This window comes from Centrocercus urophasianus, unplaced genomic scaffold (assembly GCF_019232065.1).
Source record: "Centrocercus urophasianus isolate 14NV4802_14NV808 unplaced genomic scaffold, USGS_Curo_1.0 seq_17, whole genome shotgun sequence".
Lineage (NCBI taxonomy): Eukaryota > Metazoa > Chordata > Aves > Galliformes > Phasianidae > Centrocercus > Centrocercus urophasianus.
The window spans coordinates 23,184,018-23,204,138 of NW_024884722.1; the positions used below are offsets into that span (position 1 = coordinate 23,184,018).

At 41.5% G+C, this 20,121-nt stretch overlaps 1 protein-coding gene across 8 annotated transcripts in view; it reads left to right on the forward strand.

The window, feature by feature from the left end:
• ZMIZ1 (zinc finger MIZ-type containing 1) overlaps window positions 1-8,949 on the forward strand; it is a 321,213-nt gene extending 312,264 nt beyond the window's left edge. For all 8 annotated transcript variants that reach the window (XM_042818839.1, XM_042818844.1, XM_042818843.1 and 5 more), the window contains 2 exons: window positions 4,120-4,368; window positions 8,044-8,949. In XM_042818839.1, the coding sequence (XP_042674773.1) occupies window positions 4,120-4,368; window positions 8,044-8,151 (357 nt within the window). In that variant the 3' untranslated portion in view covers window positions 8,152-8,949. The remainder of the gene's footprint in view (window positions 1-4,119; window positions 4,369-8,043) is intronic.
• The last annotated feature ends 11,172 nt before the right edge of the window (window positions 8,950-20,121 follow it).

Sequence of the window (20,121 nt, forward strand, 5' to 3'; positions counted from 1 at the left end):
TGTTTTAACTCTGTGTGGTATATGTGTGTGTATATATCCTTTTATATTCAATTAAGTTACAGGGCAGGGACTTTATGATGTGCTGTTACTGCACAGGAAGGACGTTTAACTTGACAAGTCATCTGTGCTGTGACTTCATTGAGCACTAGAAAGTACTATTTCAGAATGTAATGAGGATATGTGGTAGCAGATGCTTAGGAAAAGCCTACTCAGTCAGTGTCTCCTCTAGCTGGCAGTGGATTTTCCGAGGAGGATGGTGAGAAATAGGAAGGGAGCGGAGAGAGCATTCTTAGTATAGCTTGGACAGATCCCAAGTGAGAAAAATGTCTGCAAAGAAAGAGTCCAGGAACTGTAATGACTTTATCACTTCACAGGCTAATAAAGGATAGAACAAGCATGCTGTAAATTTAATTTTACTTTGGCAAATTTTACATATCAGTTTAATGAGCAACCTGAGTGTCTGTATCTGAACCAACTGTACAGCATAAGAATGTAGTGGTGAGGGGAATTGCTACCAACCTGAAGCACTCACACACAGCTACTGTCCTTTGAACCAAAGCCGCGGGGAATTCTTCTGCACCTCCCCTTCTGTGACACCTACATTTCCACTCCATCGGTTAACCGCTTTACCTTTACTACAGAGGTTGCCCTAGTAAAATCTCTGAAGTGGCAGGGTATGAAGCGGTTGAATATGAAAGTGAAGAATCTGTGGTTTTCTGAAAATTGGACTCTTTACAGATAAGAGCAGTTAAAAGTTGCTCGAGGCTGTGCATACTGCAGAACTGTAAGAGAGTATTTGGGCAACTGATAATAGACTTTTGATTCTCTGGGTCAGTTTGTAGCAGATCTAATGCTTGCTTATGATAGCTAGCAATTAAAGTAAACCTTTGCCTTGCTTCTCCCTATTCTATTATGAAATGCAAGCTGTGCTATTTTGAGAAAAGGAAGTGGCACTAAAGCAGACTCCACCTGGCTTATGTCAGTGGGTGATTTGCCTTAATAAGGATCAGTTTTCACATCTCTTTGCACGATAGAATTAGATTGACCTTGCCAATTTGGCCATACAGTTTTTAGGCCACTTCTGTGAACTGATAGTACTCTAGCAGAACTTTGTCAATATCATGAAGTCTGTGCTTCCCTCCTCTGTTTTTCCTATCTTCATTCTTCTCTCTCAGAAAGGAACTGTTTTTTGGTAACAGACACACAGGAAAGACAGCTTTAAAACTGCTGCTTTTAGAGAAATGCATGCTATTAGGATATGGTATTGATATAATTGAAAACAAATATGGGGGAGGTTTTGATTTGTGACAGTCCACCTGTTGAGTTTGTAAGGATGCATGTGATGGCAAAGGAAAAAAGGATGGGAAATGTGGCAGAGAACAGCGGCCGGGCAGGATGGCATCTTTCCATGGTTCTGCCACTTAGCACAGCTCCAACAGTTGGTGAGTCTGTGACCTCCATAGTGGAGAGATATATAAACAATTGACTTAACCTAATGATCTTTTTTTTCACTATCAATTTTCTCCTGAGATGAAAGGAATATCATTCTGCAGTTGGCAAGCTCTGTTGCTGTTCATCTCAGCACTCCTAGAGGTCACTCTTAGACTGACTCATAAAGAATTGTGGTTTTATGCTATTAAACAGAAGATGTAGTTGTGTCAGCTATAAACTTTACTTTTACAGATTGTAAATGTTTTAAGAGTGCCACAGTTTACACTCCTAAAAACAACTCTGAATTACCTTGCTATGTAAGCAGTGGCAACTTTGTTGACTAAGCATTCCTAATGTAAGTTAGTGCTTTTGAAATAAAACCAGTGCAAGTTGCAGACGTGAGTTGGAGACCCATGTGTCGTATCGTTTAGAGTGTTTTTACACCAGTGGTAGTTAATTCATCATTACTCAGCTGAATAAAGACAGAAAAATAGTCCTGAGCATTTACTCTGTCCCAAGTAGGCCTTGATGAATGCCATCAGGTGGATTTTGAAGCTGTGTTGGCTATTTAAGATAATGATAACCCTCATCTTATAATGAGCAATGGGTCCCTGTCCAACAGTTGTCTCTGCTCAAGATACTGCTTTATCAACAAAACATTTATATAATGTTAGTATATGGAAACATAATGTATAAAATTTCTAACCTGCTTATCTGTTCTGAAATATATCTGAAAACATATGAATGCCTCTTTTTTTAAAATAATTACTTCTGTAAGCACACTAGTGTGACCCTTGCCATGTGCATTTGGGGGATAAATCTGAGAGAATTTTCAACATGATCCGATTTTGTTTAATTTTCTGGAAACAACTTTCCCGCTTCAGCAACACTGTCTTTAATTGCTCTTTACCTTTTGTTATTATTAAGCTTTCTTACTTTGCACAGTTTCTTTTGCGTGTGTTCTCAATGAACGAAGAAGGAAACGATACTATTTGGACAGGCATCTACTTTCACTTGGACTGTTGCAAAGTCTTAGGCTGCAGATTCATTTACATTAAACTGTGGTCTATGGGTGGATTTTGTACAAGTTTACCTCTAAGGTAACAACAATAATGTTACAGAATACCTTCCAGGTAGTCAAATTATGACGCTAATGGAAAGAAGAGTGTGCAACAGTACTTTGTAATAGTTATTTTAAAGTCTCATATAGGAAAGAGACACAAAAACACTTTACATATAGAATCCTGCTAATTTCCACCAACATTCCTACTGCCAAACTATTGAAAAGGACCTCCATGTAGCTGAGTTTGAGTGTCCCATTGTATCACTGTTCAGATGTCAGTTTTCGTGCGAGTGGAAAAATGTTTCTTTATAAAATGCTTGTTTCTGTGATATTTTTTTCCTTAATATCTTGGAATATTAATTTTGTAATAACCTCCCTTTTGCTTTCCAAAAGTGAAGATTAAGGTTAAAATAGCCTTGTAGTTTACTGTGTTATGAAAGGGTCAATGCTGACATGTGACATAGCATTTTGCCAGTTTCTGTTGGCTTGGCTGGATGAATTTCATGCTGTTGTTGTACGTATCTGTTTTTTTGTTTCAGCTCCACTGTGTGGCAATGTAGCATTTCTCAAAAAATGTTTACATTTTTTGCTTCTCCATATACCCAATTAACATGAAACAATTTTAAGGCATTCACACTCATTTTTTTCATGGCACCATGGTCAAGTCCCAAAGAGTCCACGAGCATTAAAGATGACATGTAGCATGGGTTTGTGCATTTTTGTTGCTTCTCTGTAATGTGAGAGAGATTTTTTCCTCCTTTCTTCCGTAATAGGGTTTAGAAGATGCATGTGGTTTGGTAGGTTATTCCCCATTGAAATCCTAGAAAATACAAAGGTTTTGGTAGAGAACTTGCCCATGTGAAGATAAAAATGCATTCTGTTGCATGATCTTTGCTTAATTTAAAATAATGTGTTGTACTTCACAGGGTGTCACCAGGTATGTGGCCACCTCCGGCAGCTCTATGGGTGGCTGAGGAGCTTGGTTTTTTCAACTATCAGCTAAGAAAATCCCTTAAAAGGGATGCTGTATTCTGAAAAGATGGATGAAAATAAAATAGAGGAAGGCGTAGGAAGGGCTGGCATTTGCCAGATGTTTGTAACAAGCTGAAACAAGAATAGGTAGCAATGTCAGGGAAGCTGCCCAATAAGGAATCTGAGTAGAACTTAAGTATTTTCCCAGTTAATCATTTTGCTGGCACAGGGATTATGATTCAACAAATTCTCCATTGATTCTTGAAATTTTTCAAGGGCAATGCATCTGCCTGGCTCATGCTGAGCAGCACCATCAGCCCCCCTCAACCCCATGGGCTGCTTGATTTGCACCTTCAGCCACAGCTTCCCACATTACAGCAAAGCAAATGCAGCAGCACAAACCCAGTGTGTTTATTTCCCTTTGCAAGTGACCTCCAAAAAGCCAAACATTTCCTCCGGCATTGGGATATGGAGCTTTCTTTTCCAATTACGCTTTTTTTTCTTTTTTTTTTTCTTTTTTTTCTTTTTTTTTTTTTTGGTCTTTTTAATTCATTTTCGTTGTTTCCTTTTAACATGCGGTTACAGAGTCAGGCACCGCGAGCACTGTACCTTGTGGCCTCACTTTCTTTTCCTGCTTTTTTCCTCCTCCGCAGATCCCTCATCCCGGCAGCACTGATCAGTCCCATACTTCCATGCAGCAAGGTTTGCACGTCCCTCACCCCAGCAGCCAGTCAGGGCAGCCATTACATCACAGCGGGCCTCCCAGCCAGCAGTCCCGGCAGCCGCCCCCGGCCGCTTCTGGCAACCATCCACACAGTGACCTGACCTTTAATCCCTCCTCAGCCTTAGAGGGTCAGGCTGGTGGACAGGGAGCACCTGACATGCCGGAGCCCTCGCTGGATGTAAGTCTGTGTCATACTATCATCTGCCTGCCATAGCGTGTGCTTGACATGGCGGCGGGAGGGCGGGGTGGGTTCGGGGACGGGGAGCCGCTTCCACAGCACATGCCATCGTCTCATGCTTGGGAACATGGGCGTAGTCACTGCAGCTGAGGTGACAGGGCGCTCCTGGCTTGCTGTGGAAACTCTTCTGTTTTAAGCCATATGACGTGCCAGCCGTGTCCTCCTCATAGCAGGCAGGCAGGTTTCTCTTGAGACAACAGGTCGAGTGTCTGCACAGAAGAGAGATCTCCCATCCCCTCGCTGCCTGATGAAGGCACTCGTGTGCATGAGCCCAGGCCCTGGAGCCGCTGCAGCCTCCAGTTTAGAAGGAGGCGGCTGCACATGGGCCGGGCTTGGGCCACATGGTGCCCGTTGAGCTGTGTGCTGGCTCAGCTTCAGCATTGCAGTGCCTAGCAGTGGCATCCATCCCTGGCTCTGGGCCCTGCCACCGCACTCAGCAGCACATGTCCTGCTCCATACCATGCAAGTGCTTCAAATGAACAACAAGGACGTCTTCTGCCTCCTTAGCCAGGGTTGAGCTCAGCATGTGACTAAACGAAGATGAGCCTAGTGTTAAAGACAGAAGTAATGTCTGCAGCCACCCACTGCTAGTGCTGGGAGTGAGCTACCTGAGGCATCCCTCTGGTCAACCACTCACCTTCCAAAGGTCATATTTCTTAGCACTAGAGTTGAATTTTCGTTTAAGTCATGCATTCCTGTACTTGTATCTTCTGTCTGGTCCAAAGTCTGCCGCACAATGTATTTTTCTGAGAGAAGTGTTCACTCTGTGCCTCAGGTTTATACCTGTCCGTGCTGTTGTTGTGTGCGTGCCTGTTCCCTGTCTCATGACAGCACTGTGCCATCAGGCAGCCTCGCAGGGGAAGGCAGGCTCCAGGCACTGGGAGAAGCCCTCAGTAAGCAGTGCCTGTGCTGGAGCCGGGCTGTGTCTGTCACACAGCAAGGCCATGGCACATCTCTCAGGAGCTGCAGGTCATGTGGCAACTGGAGGTCTGAGCCCTTAAGGATGCCATATGAGTAATATCAGTAGGTGAAATAAAAATCTCATTTTTTCTTCAAGTATTTAAGTAACCCTGTACACTGTAATGGGTCAGGCAATTGTTCCTTAGTGAAAAGAAAATAGATGTTATAGTACTGTATCGCTGGTGGAGGCATTTGGTGCAACGCTGAAACTGAAATTGCTGTAGCTTAGTGAAGCAAGCGCTGCACAGTATGGAGAGCATAGAGCTTAGAAATATCTGTGAGCTCAGTCATGCTCAGATGAATGATGTCAGCAGGTTTAGTTACTGGTGACTGTTGTGGAACCAGGCAGAGCAAGGCACCATGCAGCACTGTCTGTGAGCTGGAACCAAGCTGGGGAATGCACTGTGGGCAGCTGGGCTCACTGCCTGCTGGCATAGATGGGGTCATTCATTAGTGCTTCAGTGCAGTGCTTAACCAGGCAGAAGGGTACACCTCCTATAGAAGGAGATGACCCACACTCACACCACACACAGCAGAGGCACGGGGCGCAGATGCCTGGTGAGAGCACTACAGGATCACTTCAGGAGCACTGGGTGTACTCTTAAAATTCTGACAAGTCCAACACATCCTCACAGTGCCTGCCCATCTCAGCCCTCCATCCTTCCTTCCTGGCTCAGCATTGCACCCAGCTGAGTCCTTGGATTTGCCTCTTGCTGCAAGGGGCTCCCATGAGGATTCCCACACACCAGCGGCCAAGCTACAGTGCCAGCTCCTGGCTCGTGGGCCATGTGTTGCACAGGCCTGCATGCAGGGAGACACCCCAGCATTCAGAAATGCTCTTCTTGTTTTCAGAATTTCCTCCCCTTTACCCTTTTTCTCCTTGAGACTGTGTCAAAATATACCTTAACTAGCAAAAACTGGACGATTCTCTTTGGAGGAGTCTTAGAAATATCCTAGTCTTGAATTTTTGCCATTACTTCATCATGTGAAATACACTCTCAAAATTCAGAAGACAGAATTGTTAAAGAGCGTATTATTTTAAACTTTCACCTTTCTAAAAAAAAAAAAAAAAAAAAAAAGCAATCCTCTCTATAAAAGAATCAGTCTCAGACACATTACATTAATTTTGTAAGAATTGAGTTGGACTATCTGTGGGATACATTCAACCATTTGTTACTTCCTAAACATATGGTGAGGCCGCAGTTTTCTTTTAGTCCCATACTACATACTCGGAAAACTATGCTAGCAGGTGAAATGCATTTAAAAGCTGTATATCTTTAGTCTAGCAGTATGACAACAGCAGTTAAAACAGCAGTGTATATAAGGAGGAGGTGTTTTATGAAAAACATTCCCTCAGGGACGTTTTGTTTATGCAAACTTTTCTTTCTTTTTTTTTCTTTTTTTTTTTTAATAATGCTTAGGAAGTAATAAACTTCCTTCTTCATTTCATGTATAGCTTATTTAAAAATATCTTTATCCATTTGAGCATAAGAAGCATATAAATATAGTACTTGTATGCTAAACGTGATGCAGTCAAGATTTTACTTTCATAGTATTTGAAAACACAGAACAATTTAAAATGCATTTCTTGTACTTATGTTTTTTTAATTATTCCATGTTTTTCTGCCTTGGCCTCAATGCTGAATATAAAGGGAGCTTATTACAAACTCTTCCCTGTCAGTTGATAAATACTTTTACTTTTTACCAGTACTTGGTAAGTTGCAGAATAAGCCAGAAAACATTGCCTCTTACAAAACCCTCAGTAGCTGAGGTGTGCTTGTGACTTGTCAGATCAAAAAGAATCTGAGTGATGCCTGGGAAAAAAAATAGTTCTATTTGAAATACAGTGTTAGTGAAAACATAAGTTAAAAAACTTTTTATCTTGATACATTTAAAACCTTGTGAAGATCAGTGCATTTTCTGTTGGTTGGAGTGTTATGCCCCTGACCCTTTAAAATACCTTGAAATGCACATAAGTTGAAGTTGAATAAGCACTTCCAATTACCATCAGCTGTCACTGCCACAGAGAGAAAAGGAGGTCAGCTGCCTGCCTTGTCGCTCCCCGCCCCCTACTCCTCCTTAGGACTTTCAGTGCATTTTTAAATTTTGATTAGGGGGCTTTTTTTGGTCTGGGTTAGTTTCAAAATCTGGTGAGTTCCAGTCCAGCTCACTGCCCAGCCTGTGTGTCCATGCATGAGGAAGGGGTGGACACAGCAGCCTCACTCCATAGGGATGCAGGCCTAAAGCAGTCACCACGCTGCTGCCTGCCAGTCACATACACCAGGCTTTGTTGATCCACTTTAAGGATCAAATAAGTCTTACATGACTGCATGGTTCAAGTTTACATTCGGTGTTCTACATGAAACTAACCTACGTAACTGGCATTTATCAAGAAGGTCTAATCAGCATCACTAGGCAGGAATTAAACTTTGTTTATTGATAAGCTTTGTGATGGGGAAGTTGAGTAATACAGGCTTTCACAAACAAGTGGCTACTGCATCACCTCAGGGTGTTAGGCAGCATTACTGCTGTCAGATTCATTTCAATATATGTATATGAAAGCCAGTTTCCCGGAATGTATGGTGTTTTAATCCCTTTTTCTCACAATTGTATTTCTGTTATCTGTAATTTTCCTTTTATCTTTATATTTTATAGCTGCTTCCAGAACTCACAAATCCAGATGAGCTGCTTTCGTACCTGGATCCTCCTGATTTGCCAAGCAATAGCAATGATGACCTTCTGTCTCTCTTTGAGAACAATTGAACCCACATGTATTCCCCCACCCCTTTCACTTGTTCACACGTGTGGCTGCACAGCGAGGAATCTTAACACTCCTTTTCCACAAAAGAAGAAAAAAACACCTCACGAGTTGATCCAGTGGTGCACTCCCTGCTTTCTTCATCTCAGAACTGCTTTTGTCAGCTTCAAAAACTGTGAAAATGCCGGGAGAAAAAATACACAAAAAACTGCAGTAATCTCAGAGTCCGCCATGCTATGCGTCACAACAAAACACAGACAGTTGTGCAGCTATTGGAAACCCCGTTTGTTGTTCATCCTATAGAGAGAGAGTTCTGTGATAAACATAGTGTGAAGTATCTTGGCAAAAACAAATCTTGGCAAGGGAAGAAAAGGCAACAAAATGGAACTGTCTTTAATTGACCTGTCTCAGAGTGTCCTTCCAACGCATGTTCTTCCATTTTTTTGAAACCATCTCCCTCCACCCTGCTTCTCCTCTGTCCCTCTCCAAGCACAAGTTTGTGTTGGAGTAATTTTTCTGGCCACACACAAAACAAAAAACAAAAACACAAACAAAGCTCCAGAAAGCACAAATTGTACAGTAAAATGGCAAAGGTAGGGAAGAAATACGAGCCCATCAAGAGGGTGACAGCAGTTTAGTAAACACGTTGTCAGTAATGGAGTCCTGAGCATCTCCAGGCTGCAGCCGCATGTGTTTGGACTTAGAAAAGTTCAGGAATCTTAAACACTTCTTTGCAAAGGATTCCTCTGTTCAAACACACACATTGGAAGCACATGGAAAAAATAAAAAATACTTTCAATGTTTAGGGTTTTTCTGTGGTTTGGTTTCAAATCATTACCGTTTGTGGCTGCGTTGACACCCAACTGTCAAGATTGTTGTAAGTGGTCTTTTTGCCATTTAATTCATACAGAATGGAAAAGAGAGGGAGGGGGGAATGCAAACCAAAACTCTCAATTATTAACCTACAGCCTTTGCTTCCTGAGCGTTTGCATCACTGTGTGTGTTGCACAACACATAATAAGACAAGCTAGGTCAAAGGCAGATAGGAAATCGTTGCAGGATGAGGGAGAGTAACATCACGATCTGCATAATTATTTTTCATAATCAGCTTGAAGAGGGGCATTGAAATTGGATAGACATAGCTTCTTTTTTATTTTGCTTTGCGTTCTGTTTTCATGACTGTTACAAATAATTCAGGCTTTCTTTTCTCCTCCTTCGGTTTCTTTTTTTAAACCTTAGGTACCAGGAAGAAATTGTTCTCATGAAGGAAAGGGCATGGGGAGGAAAAATGACTTGGTAGATTGCTGCTGCCCTCAAGAGACCCTAATGCCACAATCACTGTCTTGCCCCTGTGATCCGTGCTTCTCGTGTGGTTGCTTCTCCTGCATGAGCTTCCTATTGCTTCTGTGCCCATTTCTGTGCTCTTTGTCTCTCTCTCTCTCTTTTATAAATTATGTACAGTAGCTGTGTAAGAAGTGCATGTGTGCCAACTTTGCCCTCGTGGTGCAACATTTCAGCTTTTGCCCACTGTGGAGTTATTGGTTAATTTCTTTTTATTACTAAAGCAAATTTGACCTACTCCTTTCCTCATCCCAAACCCAATCCAGTAACTTTTATTTGCTCGCCACAACACATTTTAAACTTAAGTGCCAGACAAATTTTGTTTGTTCCCATCTGTTTGACTAGAGTTTCCTAGCCCTCTGTGTTCAGTTTGCAAGCTGTAAATGGCATGCTATGTGCTTACAACTCTGGATTTGCTTTCCTCACCAAAGTCATGTTTGTAAATTCTTTGCAGTTCTTGTTTTATTTTGCTCTTTGTTAACATTTCCCACTACTGCTGTACATGCGTCGTGATATATATATGCTAGTCAGCAGCACCTTGCTGTAGATATTAAAGGAAATGGCGGTTTAGTTCTTTTATTTTCCAGTAGAAGTATTGAATCTGTCAAACATATTATGTAGAGATGGTCCCACACTTATATTTTTCCTGTTTCGAGTTTTTTTAAGAAAGGCGCTGTTCATTATGCAAAATCAATTATTTTAAGAATTGCTATTGTAAATATCTTTGTGAATATTTTAGTATCGTCTTTGATAATATTCAACATTTTCATGATCTGATTATACTTTTGCTGGTGTTTTTAAATACCTTGTCTGAAAAAAAATATATGGGTCCTTTTTTAACAAAAAAAAAAAAAAAAAAAACAACAAAAAATTTAGGGTTCTTTAAAAAAAAAAGGGAGGTTTTTTTTTCTTCCCCCTTCCCGCCCCCCCCCCCTCCCCCCCCCAACCTGTTTTCTTTTGAAAAATTAGCCCAAACTTCATATCCGTTTACCTGATGAATGAAATGATATGTCAGACAGTACCTGGACAATCAGGGCCCAGCTCTGTCATGGAAACACAGTAAGAAGTGATTGCCTAGGGCAAAAATCCCATCACCCAACCAACTGATGTTCCCTGCCCATGTGGTGCCTGTGGGCTGGTGACAGCAGAAGCTTTGTCCCTTTGCCCCAGTGAGCAGGACACCTAGGAGCAGCTGTCTGAACGGGTGAAGAAGCACTAAGGCAAGCAGCGAGTACGTAAGGTACCGTATTTATATCACTGTGCTGGTGTTCCAGCCTGCAGAGCTGGGCACACTAACACGAAGGGATGCTGGTGGGTGGGGAGGGAAACAGTATAGTACATTTTATTCTGCTTAGAAATGTCTTTTTTCTTATGTAGGCTTGACAACCTGTAGAGGATCTCTGCAGAATATTAAAGATACCTTGGTATAATACACGGTAACACGGTTGTGGTGTGGTGCTGCTGCCATGCCAACACTAGGAAAGACCATTCTTCAGTTACAGATGTGTTTTGTAGCCATTTTGCTGTAGTAGTTTTCCCCTGTATTTTTGCTGCATTGTTCATATATGTATTGAAGTCATTTTCAGGGGTGATGAATGATAAACTGACGTTATGCCCTTAGGGTTTTGTTTTGTTTCATTTCGGGGGAAGTTTCTTAAGCCATAGGTTTTGGAATAAAGAACATTTCTCAGTACTAGATGGAATGGATTGCTCAGATTTTTTAATTGATTCTATTTAATCCACTCTTCATTGTTTCCTGAGCAGCTAAGTTAGTCACCTGAAATTGCTTTTCTCTTAAACACAGCGTTAGTATTTTAAACCAGGTATGTTAAGAATTGACTTTTTGCTAACTGGTAGTATTTAAAATGTATCATCTGAAAGTACCTGCTGGAAAGAATAAAGGGAAAAAAAAAAAAACAAACCCACATAGATATTAGCAATATGTTTGGAGCAGTGTTTGCATCTGCTTTGTACAGTCATAGAGCATTAAAGTGGATGGTTGACATGTTGGAGCTTAGAGAAGCGTTTGGTTTCTAAGCAGAACTTATGAGAGAAAACACGATTTTTACCCATCTCCCAAATGTTGGACATACGAGACAGTTTTAAAACTATGTCAGCTAAAATCAGGTACTGTATAGTAGATTCAGTATGGAAATGCTTCTAAATGAAAATTTAGTTATTTTTTTATCTGTTCACTGCCGTATTAAATTTTAGAGAAAAAGCCTAGCAAATAGGGTAATCACAGTCATTTCTTTTAAAGCTTAATTATTGTATGAAATTCCAGTAGTATTTTTATTCTTCTTTTTTTGTTTGTTTACTTTTTAATTGTTTCCCTATGGAAGTTCATCTGGGAAAGAACCCACAGAAATCTACAGTTCTGCTGGCAAGACATTATTATAGGACTGACAGATACACGCCAATGTCTGCAGCGGAGACTCAAGGGACATCTGTACATATGTAAATGACAAATAGAGACATGTTAACAGAAATGCATTCATTTTCCTTGGAATGTGCATTGTTTTTATTTCGCAGGAAAAAAAAAAAAAAGCTTGAAGCTCCATCTTATGTGGAAAATGAATCCTGTTTGTTAGCGTTTGTGGAGTCTCGGCATTCGTTTCACTTTCACTTCTGTAATATACTCTGATCCTTCGTTTTGTTTTGTTTTATCTACTTGTAATATTTAGCTTACGTGTACTAGTCTATCACCTGTGTATTTTTAGGGTGCTACAGAAATAATGAAGAAAAATAAGGGGATTACAAAAAAAGTAAATTGTAACCAAATTCATACTTTGTACAATTTTTGATATCGCGATCAGAGGGGAATTAAAAAAAAAAATACAATCTGACGTAACACACAAAAATGGCCATTGTCTTTGTTTGTACATTGTATGTACAGTACAATGCAATCATTTCATACTTTAAACTGGTCAGAAAAAATAATTGTGATTTTTAGTCTTGCAAAACTGTATGTAGTTAGATGATGTGACAACCTAATATTTATCTAATAAATATGTATTCAGATGAAACCTGTATATTAGGTGTTCATGTGGTTATTTTGTATTTAAAGATCAAATTATTTGACTATTGCTAGACATTTATATACTCTGTTGTAACACTGAGGTATTCTCATTTGCTCATGTTAATTCCTTTTCCTAAATAAATTTGCAAAATTAAGGTCTGGCTAATTGGCAGCTGCTTTGTAAATTTTCAGTTTCTTTTTGGAACACCCTACTTGCCCTTCTCTCTGGGCTCATGTGTTCATCTGAAGGCTATGTGTGCAGGATGGCACTTCCTGGGAACCTTTCTGGTTTGCTCCAGGAAGGGAAAAAGGTGCAAACCAGAATGGAAGAGACCCAGGCTAGGAGATAGGGAGCACAGATTTACTGATAGGCACAGGATCATGTTGAAGAAAAGACCCTGACATGAAATCGTATTGATGACTTGCAGTTCAGCACAGATAGTCCTGCATACCACCAAAAAACAGAACAATTTCTTTGAAATGAAATGTTTCCATGACATGAATAAGACAAAAAGAGGCTTATCTCTTGTGCTGACCTGTGTTCTGAAATGCAAGGCGACTGTAATCCTTGCAGGGAGATGTTAGCAGAGGGACTGACCATCCAGCAGCACGGGAGACTGTTAGCTTTCTCTTTGTTTTGAATTCTCACAAATCTCATTATTTTTCTTTTAATTGCAGTCTGTCATTTAGGGGAAATCAGTAATGGGAGATAACTAAAATGATTTTTTTTTTTAATGTATTCCCACTTAAAGCTGAAGGTTGGTTTCAGAATGCAGTTCTGAGGCCTGCTTAATCTCTCAGCACCCTGAGCTGTTGGCAGACCGAGCCATGACTCCGTGAGCATGCACAGGGCACTGGCAGCAGCAGTGGCACGCACAGCTCCATTCCTGGCAGAGTCCCACACCTGTCACTAGCCACAGTCACACACAGGGCTCTTTGTCGAAGGCTAAGGATTTGTTTCTGTAGAGAATTCCTGAGTACCTTCTGGATATTGCGTTTGCAGAAGTGTTTAGCTTAAACCCACCTTTCAAATATATTCTATAGATAGGAACAACCTAACCATTTCACATTGTGAGTATCTACACGTTGTAAGTCAGATACAGCAATTACCTCTTAAGGACAGAAGCCCCTGCTGTTGACTGAAATACACATAAGTAATTATGGATAAATATAAAAATTCATTTTCTCAAAATTGGAAAAAAAAAAGTTTCTGCCTCAGTTCTGCCTTCTTTGCTAGCATTATCAGTTAAAATGTTAATTCGGGATAAAGTAATAAAACTGACTTACAATGCAATCAATGCATTTACCTATCCTAACCAATAATTAATCAACATTTTGGTGTTCTGTTTTCTTGGAAGCTCCTCAGAAGGGCCAGTCAGCCAGTGTACAGACCTGCCTCAGCACTCAGGATGGAGGTATTTCTGCACGAAGCATGTGAGTGATGTCCTTCAGTGCTGGTTGTTCTTCACGCTCACTTGGAAGTCAGAAGGCTATGGCAGTTCTCCAGATGGAGCTTCTCCCAGATGTTGACACCAGGATATGTATGATGCATGCATCCAGTACATGCTGGAGTCTTCTGTTCTGTGTCAGTGTGGCCCTGCGATGTTTGCTCTCCTGTGGTTCCAGGCAGCCACATGTGGGAGTATCTCTTATGCCTTCTGTGTTTGTCATCGTGCCTCATTGTTGAACAACTTCAGAACACTCTCAGGTCCCTACATTTTTTCTCTACTCTTCCTAGTCAGTATGGAATTCTGAATACATATTATTTGTGTTTGTTGCATTATGTTCCCAGACACCTGATAGTGCCTTTTATAGGAGCAAGAGACAAACTACAGAAATGGAGGTGGCACCATCTGCTTGTTTGCTGACTGGACAGTGGGAGTGGGACTCCTGCACATAAGTGCTGTGTCAATAGAGCTGCTTTCTTTTCTTTAAAGACGGAAGCTAGATAACATAGAAAAAGTGGTACAACTCTTACTTAATATAAAATATTCTCATATGTTACTGCTCTTTGTTTATTACTTCCTAAAACTCTTCTAACATATTTGATGTTTGTGTACCTAGTTTTTTATTTGTTCTTATTTATTTTTACCTAGAACCCACTTCCCTCTTATCTGCTTAAATTCCAAGTCTGCCCAAATCCTTTTGCACTGTGAATTTCCAATTGTGAATGACTACCTTTCCTTTTCATAGTTTGAGTTAAAACTAGTGTGTCACCTTCTGACAGTTTTCCTTTGTCTGTATCACTGAAGTCCTACCAGTTCCATGTGGGATGTTACTCCTGATGTCAGTCATTGTGTCAATGCCCAGCTCACACTTCTCTCTAAAAGGAACGAAGGTCAGAGCTCTGCACCTTCTGCAGAGGTGTCTTGTGTCTGTCAGTGTACAGCATTTTCCAGGGGAATGTAAGAACAGCCTACAAGGAACCTAACCAATTAAACATTTCTGTTTAAAAAGCAAGCAGACAGTGATTACAGCATGACTCCTACAGGGCGTTAGCAAACAGCCTGGCAGGGAGGGACTTACTGGTTTGCCCGCTCTACGGCTTATCTGCATTTTCGGGAGCTCCTTACCTAAATTGGTTTCTGTTCTTTAACTCCATCTTTGTGTTTAAAATATTCTATTGTCAATGTATGTGGGCTAGACAAGATAAAGCTGTTTCCCTTCATTTATAGAATACGTCTACTTGTTTTGTCCAGAGTGTTTCCAATTAGTGATCTCACTGTATTCTTGATAGATACAGTAATGCACACGAACTGAGATTCTCTAGAAATGCTAGTATATACCCATTTTTAAATACTCTCTCTATGCATTTTCGTTTTTTGTTCTACTGAATGTCCTAAGAGTTTCAGGATTACCAATTTTATTTTTTTTCTGTAAGTCCAAATTTTTGAATTGATTGAATATTACAATCTAGACATTGCTGTTTGCCCGGAGTTGTGTTATAGTGCTGTTCTGGGGATCCTGTTAAGCTATTCTGGAAAATTTGGTTTCAGTTGTCACTGTGCTCCCGTATCAACATATTGATTACTGTGAACATGTTGAAAGATACTTTTCTGTGTTCATTTTTTTTCATATTGAGCTGGTCAAATGCTAGAAAAAGCCAAATATTTTCAAAGTGCTCCAATTGTTAGGATTGACATCTTTTTTTTTTATTATTTTTTTCATTTGGTTTCTAAAAACTATTGAAGAAGTACCCCATGCTTAAGTAATGAAATTCTGGAGCTGAGGTTTTAAAGCATAAGTAAATTGAAAGCAATTTTCACCATCTATTCATATATTTCAAATTTATAATAGATGCTTATTTTTCCTTGATTGTTGTTTCTGTATTTCTCAGAATGCACCTTCTGTATGTTCTTAAACATGCAAAATCAACAGATTTTGGACTTTCCATGTGCATCTCTCACTAGCTGTCCTACATACATTGCTTCACAATAAATCATACTTTGCTTACAGATTTCCTTTCTAAATTATGAATGATGTTCCTCTGTGAGGAAGCATTACTTTCATATTGCCCCTATCAAACTGATGGGCAAAATTTAGAGGAGCGACACTGGGATAGGATCGAAAGTGTAGGAAAGCTGGACTCCTGTCTCCATTGGCTGCTAATAAAAATTCTTACCTTGAGATTTTTAGTATTTCACCAAACATTTCACTATCCAAAAATGACTTCTTCAGTTGTAAATGCGACAGACGTTAATTTTCACTTGACAACAGACTCGCTGAGTTCAGTGGGACACTGCATATTCAGGTGATTGTCATATGTAATTATGTCATCTAAGTACGTCATCAATTTCCACACTAGGTAATGCACTAATGCTTATGGTAAGCAATCCTTTCTGTAGTGAAACTGCAAAAAAAAAGTAGAAAGGAATCAGAACAACAGCACTGGGAAGATGGTTCCTGAATTGTTAACTGGAAAACTTGGGGGAATCTTTTAGCCATTACATGTGTGAAGCTACATTTCTGGATGTTCTTTGTTAAAAACGGTGCCTAACACCATATTTTTAGTGTTCAACTTCTGTTGTGAAGTTATACAACCAAAACCCAGGTGTCTCAAAATTACGATTATTGTTAGAATCAGTTTAGTGCTGGCAGAATAGTTGGTACAGAGGAAGCTCTTAGCTCAAAGAGCCATCATTCAGACTGACACGTGTGACAAATTTAAGGAACATTCAAGGCTCTTCCAGACAGATAATTAAAGCAGGGCACTTATGGAACAGAGTAGAGGAGAAGAAGAGCCATAAAGATATGACACAATAAGGAAAATAATTGGGCAGAAAGCTGCTAAATACTCTGAAGAGGAAAAGAACAGAAAGGAGGTCAATTTGAACCAAAGAACTGTGAGCAAATTATTCCAGAAATTCAAGTACTACAGTGGGGAAGGAGCATTAAAACCCTTAAGTGGGGGACTGTTGTGCTGCCAGTGAGGAGCTGCCTGGGACTGTGGGTATGGCACCTTGCTGCCTTTACCTCTGTAAAAACTCCAACCATGTCCCACTTGAGTGACAGCTAAAATTCACTTCTAAAACACACCTCAGCCTAGAATGTCACATTACCACCCCAATAGTCTTAAAATGTTAAGTGTGATGTTCTTTCCCTTTGTTTCATCTGGTTACACCTTTCTAGTGTTCTTGGCAGAGATTGTAGGATGTATCAGTACTCCTCTGGTTTTGGTTTTACACCATGTAACTGAGATGGGATCCAGGCAGCAGACTCATACAGTGAGAGGAAAGGTTCTGCAGGAGCTGGTCGAGGTGGGTGAGCCAACAGTTGGTTTCCAGCTGCACCAGTGCTGTGACGGCCTCCCAGACCAGACTGGGAGATATGATGGTGCTGACCTCCACTCCCTGTATTTCCTGAGCAATTCCATTTTCAGTAGCAGCAGCCCAGGCCCCCGCCTCATCCTACTTGTTCAAAATAAGGTAGCATAACGAACCAGTTCTGAAAGTAGTGCAGACACTTACTTTATTACCTGTTCCTCAAACCAGAGAGGTTTGACCTCTCTGTAGGTTGCAGCTCCTGTGTTACGGCTGAAATGTCTGTGTTTTGGAACACAGGCGGACTCCCATAATATTTGCCATCCCTTAGTAGCTTCATCCACAGCTATGCAAAGCACCTGCACACCCATCTACAGAGTGGCTGTCCTGGACCTTCTGATGCCTTCCCACTTAGAAAGAGCTGCATTTCTTCTGCAATCACTTGTAATGTTCCTCATGCCTTGCCAGCCTGCTGTGAACTCTCCATAAATGTTCCTCAAGCACTCAGGTGGTACATGAGCAGTCAGGCACCTGAGCACCACATGACCCCACGTGTGAGCACTGTGCTTCCATACATTATGCAGGGTGGCTGAGTAATGAATTCCAGGTAAGCAAGGTCACTCCTAATGTCTGAAAGGAAAATGCTAATCATAGCTGTAAGGAGTGTGAGAGGACTGAGGTTTTTCTTGTATGACAGTTTGTCGGTAATTAATATGAAGTCATGTGGAGAAACTCCCCTCTCATGTACATAGTGTGCTGCAGAGAAGTTCGTGTTTCCTAAGATGAAACCTTCATCAGAGGAAACATTTCTCATCTATACTATGTAACTGAGTGGCTACTCTTTGCCCTTCATGCATTTGTATGATCTAATTTCTCATTGCAATCACTCAGTATAATGGAAGGGTCTTTCACCATCTCTCTGGCTCTAGTACCCATTTACAAATAAATGCACATAACAGATAACAGCATGAAATTCCTTCCCTCCTCTCAGCTTATCTTCCAGCTTAGCCAAAACCTTGAAGAAAGAAACTGATTGTGATGGGACTCTCATTCATCATCAGCACCGGGCTGCTTCTGGCTGTGCCAAAGCCTCTCCTACCCGCTGTCCTTTTCCCACAAGGCTCAGGGCCCTGAGCAGATCTTCACACAGGTCTGTTCATTACTCTTCTAAAACCATTTCACATCACACAGCTAGCTCTCAGCCTCATGTTCTCATGATCCAGGGTGGTCTTTTGGCAGATTTTTTACAGCGCTTTTTCTCTGCCTTTCTTGGAAAATGATTCCCCTGTAACTCCTGAGTTCTTAACATCCCATCTGTACAAGTTTCAATTCACTGATTGTGAAGAGGTAGAACATGACAGATGGTTTAGTGGCTTTGTTCCATAATCCTCGAGATAATAATTTAGCCTATCTTCACAAGTAAAGCACTACTGAGAAAGAAAGTAAGTTGTTCTGCTTCTCACAAAGCGCTAAGTGTGCGGGAGTGCATTGCTTGGCCTATCAAGACTCCCAAGAACTCCGAGCAAAACAGTTCAGAGTGTGAAATAAGGACCACGCTTTTTATTGCTCATCTTTTGTCTTGCTAATTAAATAACGAGCCTGAACTGTCTCTTATTACAGGTATGCACAAAACCTAACACTCAAGTGCTCATTCTGGTTTGTGCTTCTAGTGGCTCCTGCAATTAAAACATTAGACAGAGCGTTGGATTTTTTTACGGTCACCAGAGATTGATGGCTAGGTGAACTGAACTATTTTCCAAAATGGACTTGTGGATGAGAGCATAAAAGGCAACTAGAAATGCATATTGATTGGGCTACTGTTAAACAAACCCACAATAAATCACCTTATGGCAACTGGTACTCGTTGTACAAAAACCAGGAGATGATGTGCAGTAGTTCTTCCCTGTGTGCCAGGAACGCGTGCTTCCTTGAGCAGGGCTGCAGGAAACCATTCCCTGCTCAGCTGCTCCTCCTGTCACTGCCCTGGTGCTGCAGAGAAGCTCTCCTGCCTCACCAGCAGCGTTCGGCCTGGCACAGGCGCTTGCCAATCTTGGAGACAGGTATATCCTTCTTGTCTGTTATAGATACAGCTCATGGATACAGTTTCTAAAGCTCATATTGTATCTATCATTTTCCTCCATAATCTCCCTTAAAGCCCACGGCACTGAACACAGTGACGCTGGGCACATTTCAGCCTTGAGAAAAGAAGACTGAGAGGGGACCTGATCCAGGTCTATCTAAGGTGTGGGGGGCAGAATGGCGAGGCCGACGTCTTTTCAGTGGTGAGTGGAGACAGGACAAGGGGAAACGGCCGGAAACTGCAGCATAGGAAGTTCTGCACAAATGTGCGCAAGAACTTCTTTACAGTGAGGTGACGGAGCACTGGAACAGGCTGCCCAGGGAGGTCGTGGAGTCTCCTTCTCTGGAGATGTTCGAGACCTGCCTGGATGCCTACCTGTGCGACCTACTGTAGGGAACCTGCTTTGGCAGGGGGGTTGGACACAATGATCCCTGGAGGTCCCTTCCAACCCCTACAGTTCTGTGATTCTGTGATCTGAGAGTCATGCACATCGTTGTTCACACCCCTTGCTCTATCTATTGCTTAGAATAGGTTGCTCCTTCGTTACATCTGCATTCACTGTAAGTATCAGCTAGCATTTCTCATAACCAAGGCAGACGTGATCCAAACACTCACCCCCCCCACCAGCCCCGGATCACAGCCGGCTGCCGGACGACGGCACGGCGCCTGCGCGCGGACAGCCAATAGCCGCGGCGGCGCCAGAGGCGCTGCCGAGCCGATAAAAGGCGGGGCGGGAACGCCGGCTTCCTACGGCTGTGCTGCCGCTCGCGTGCCG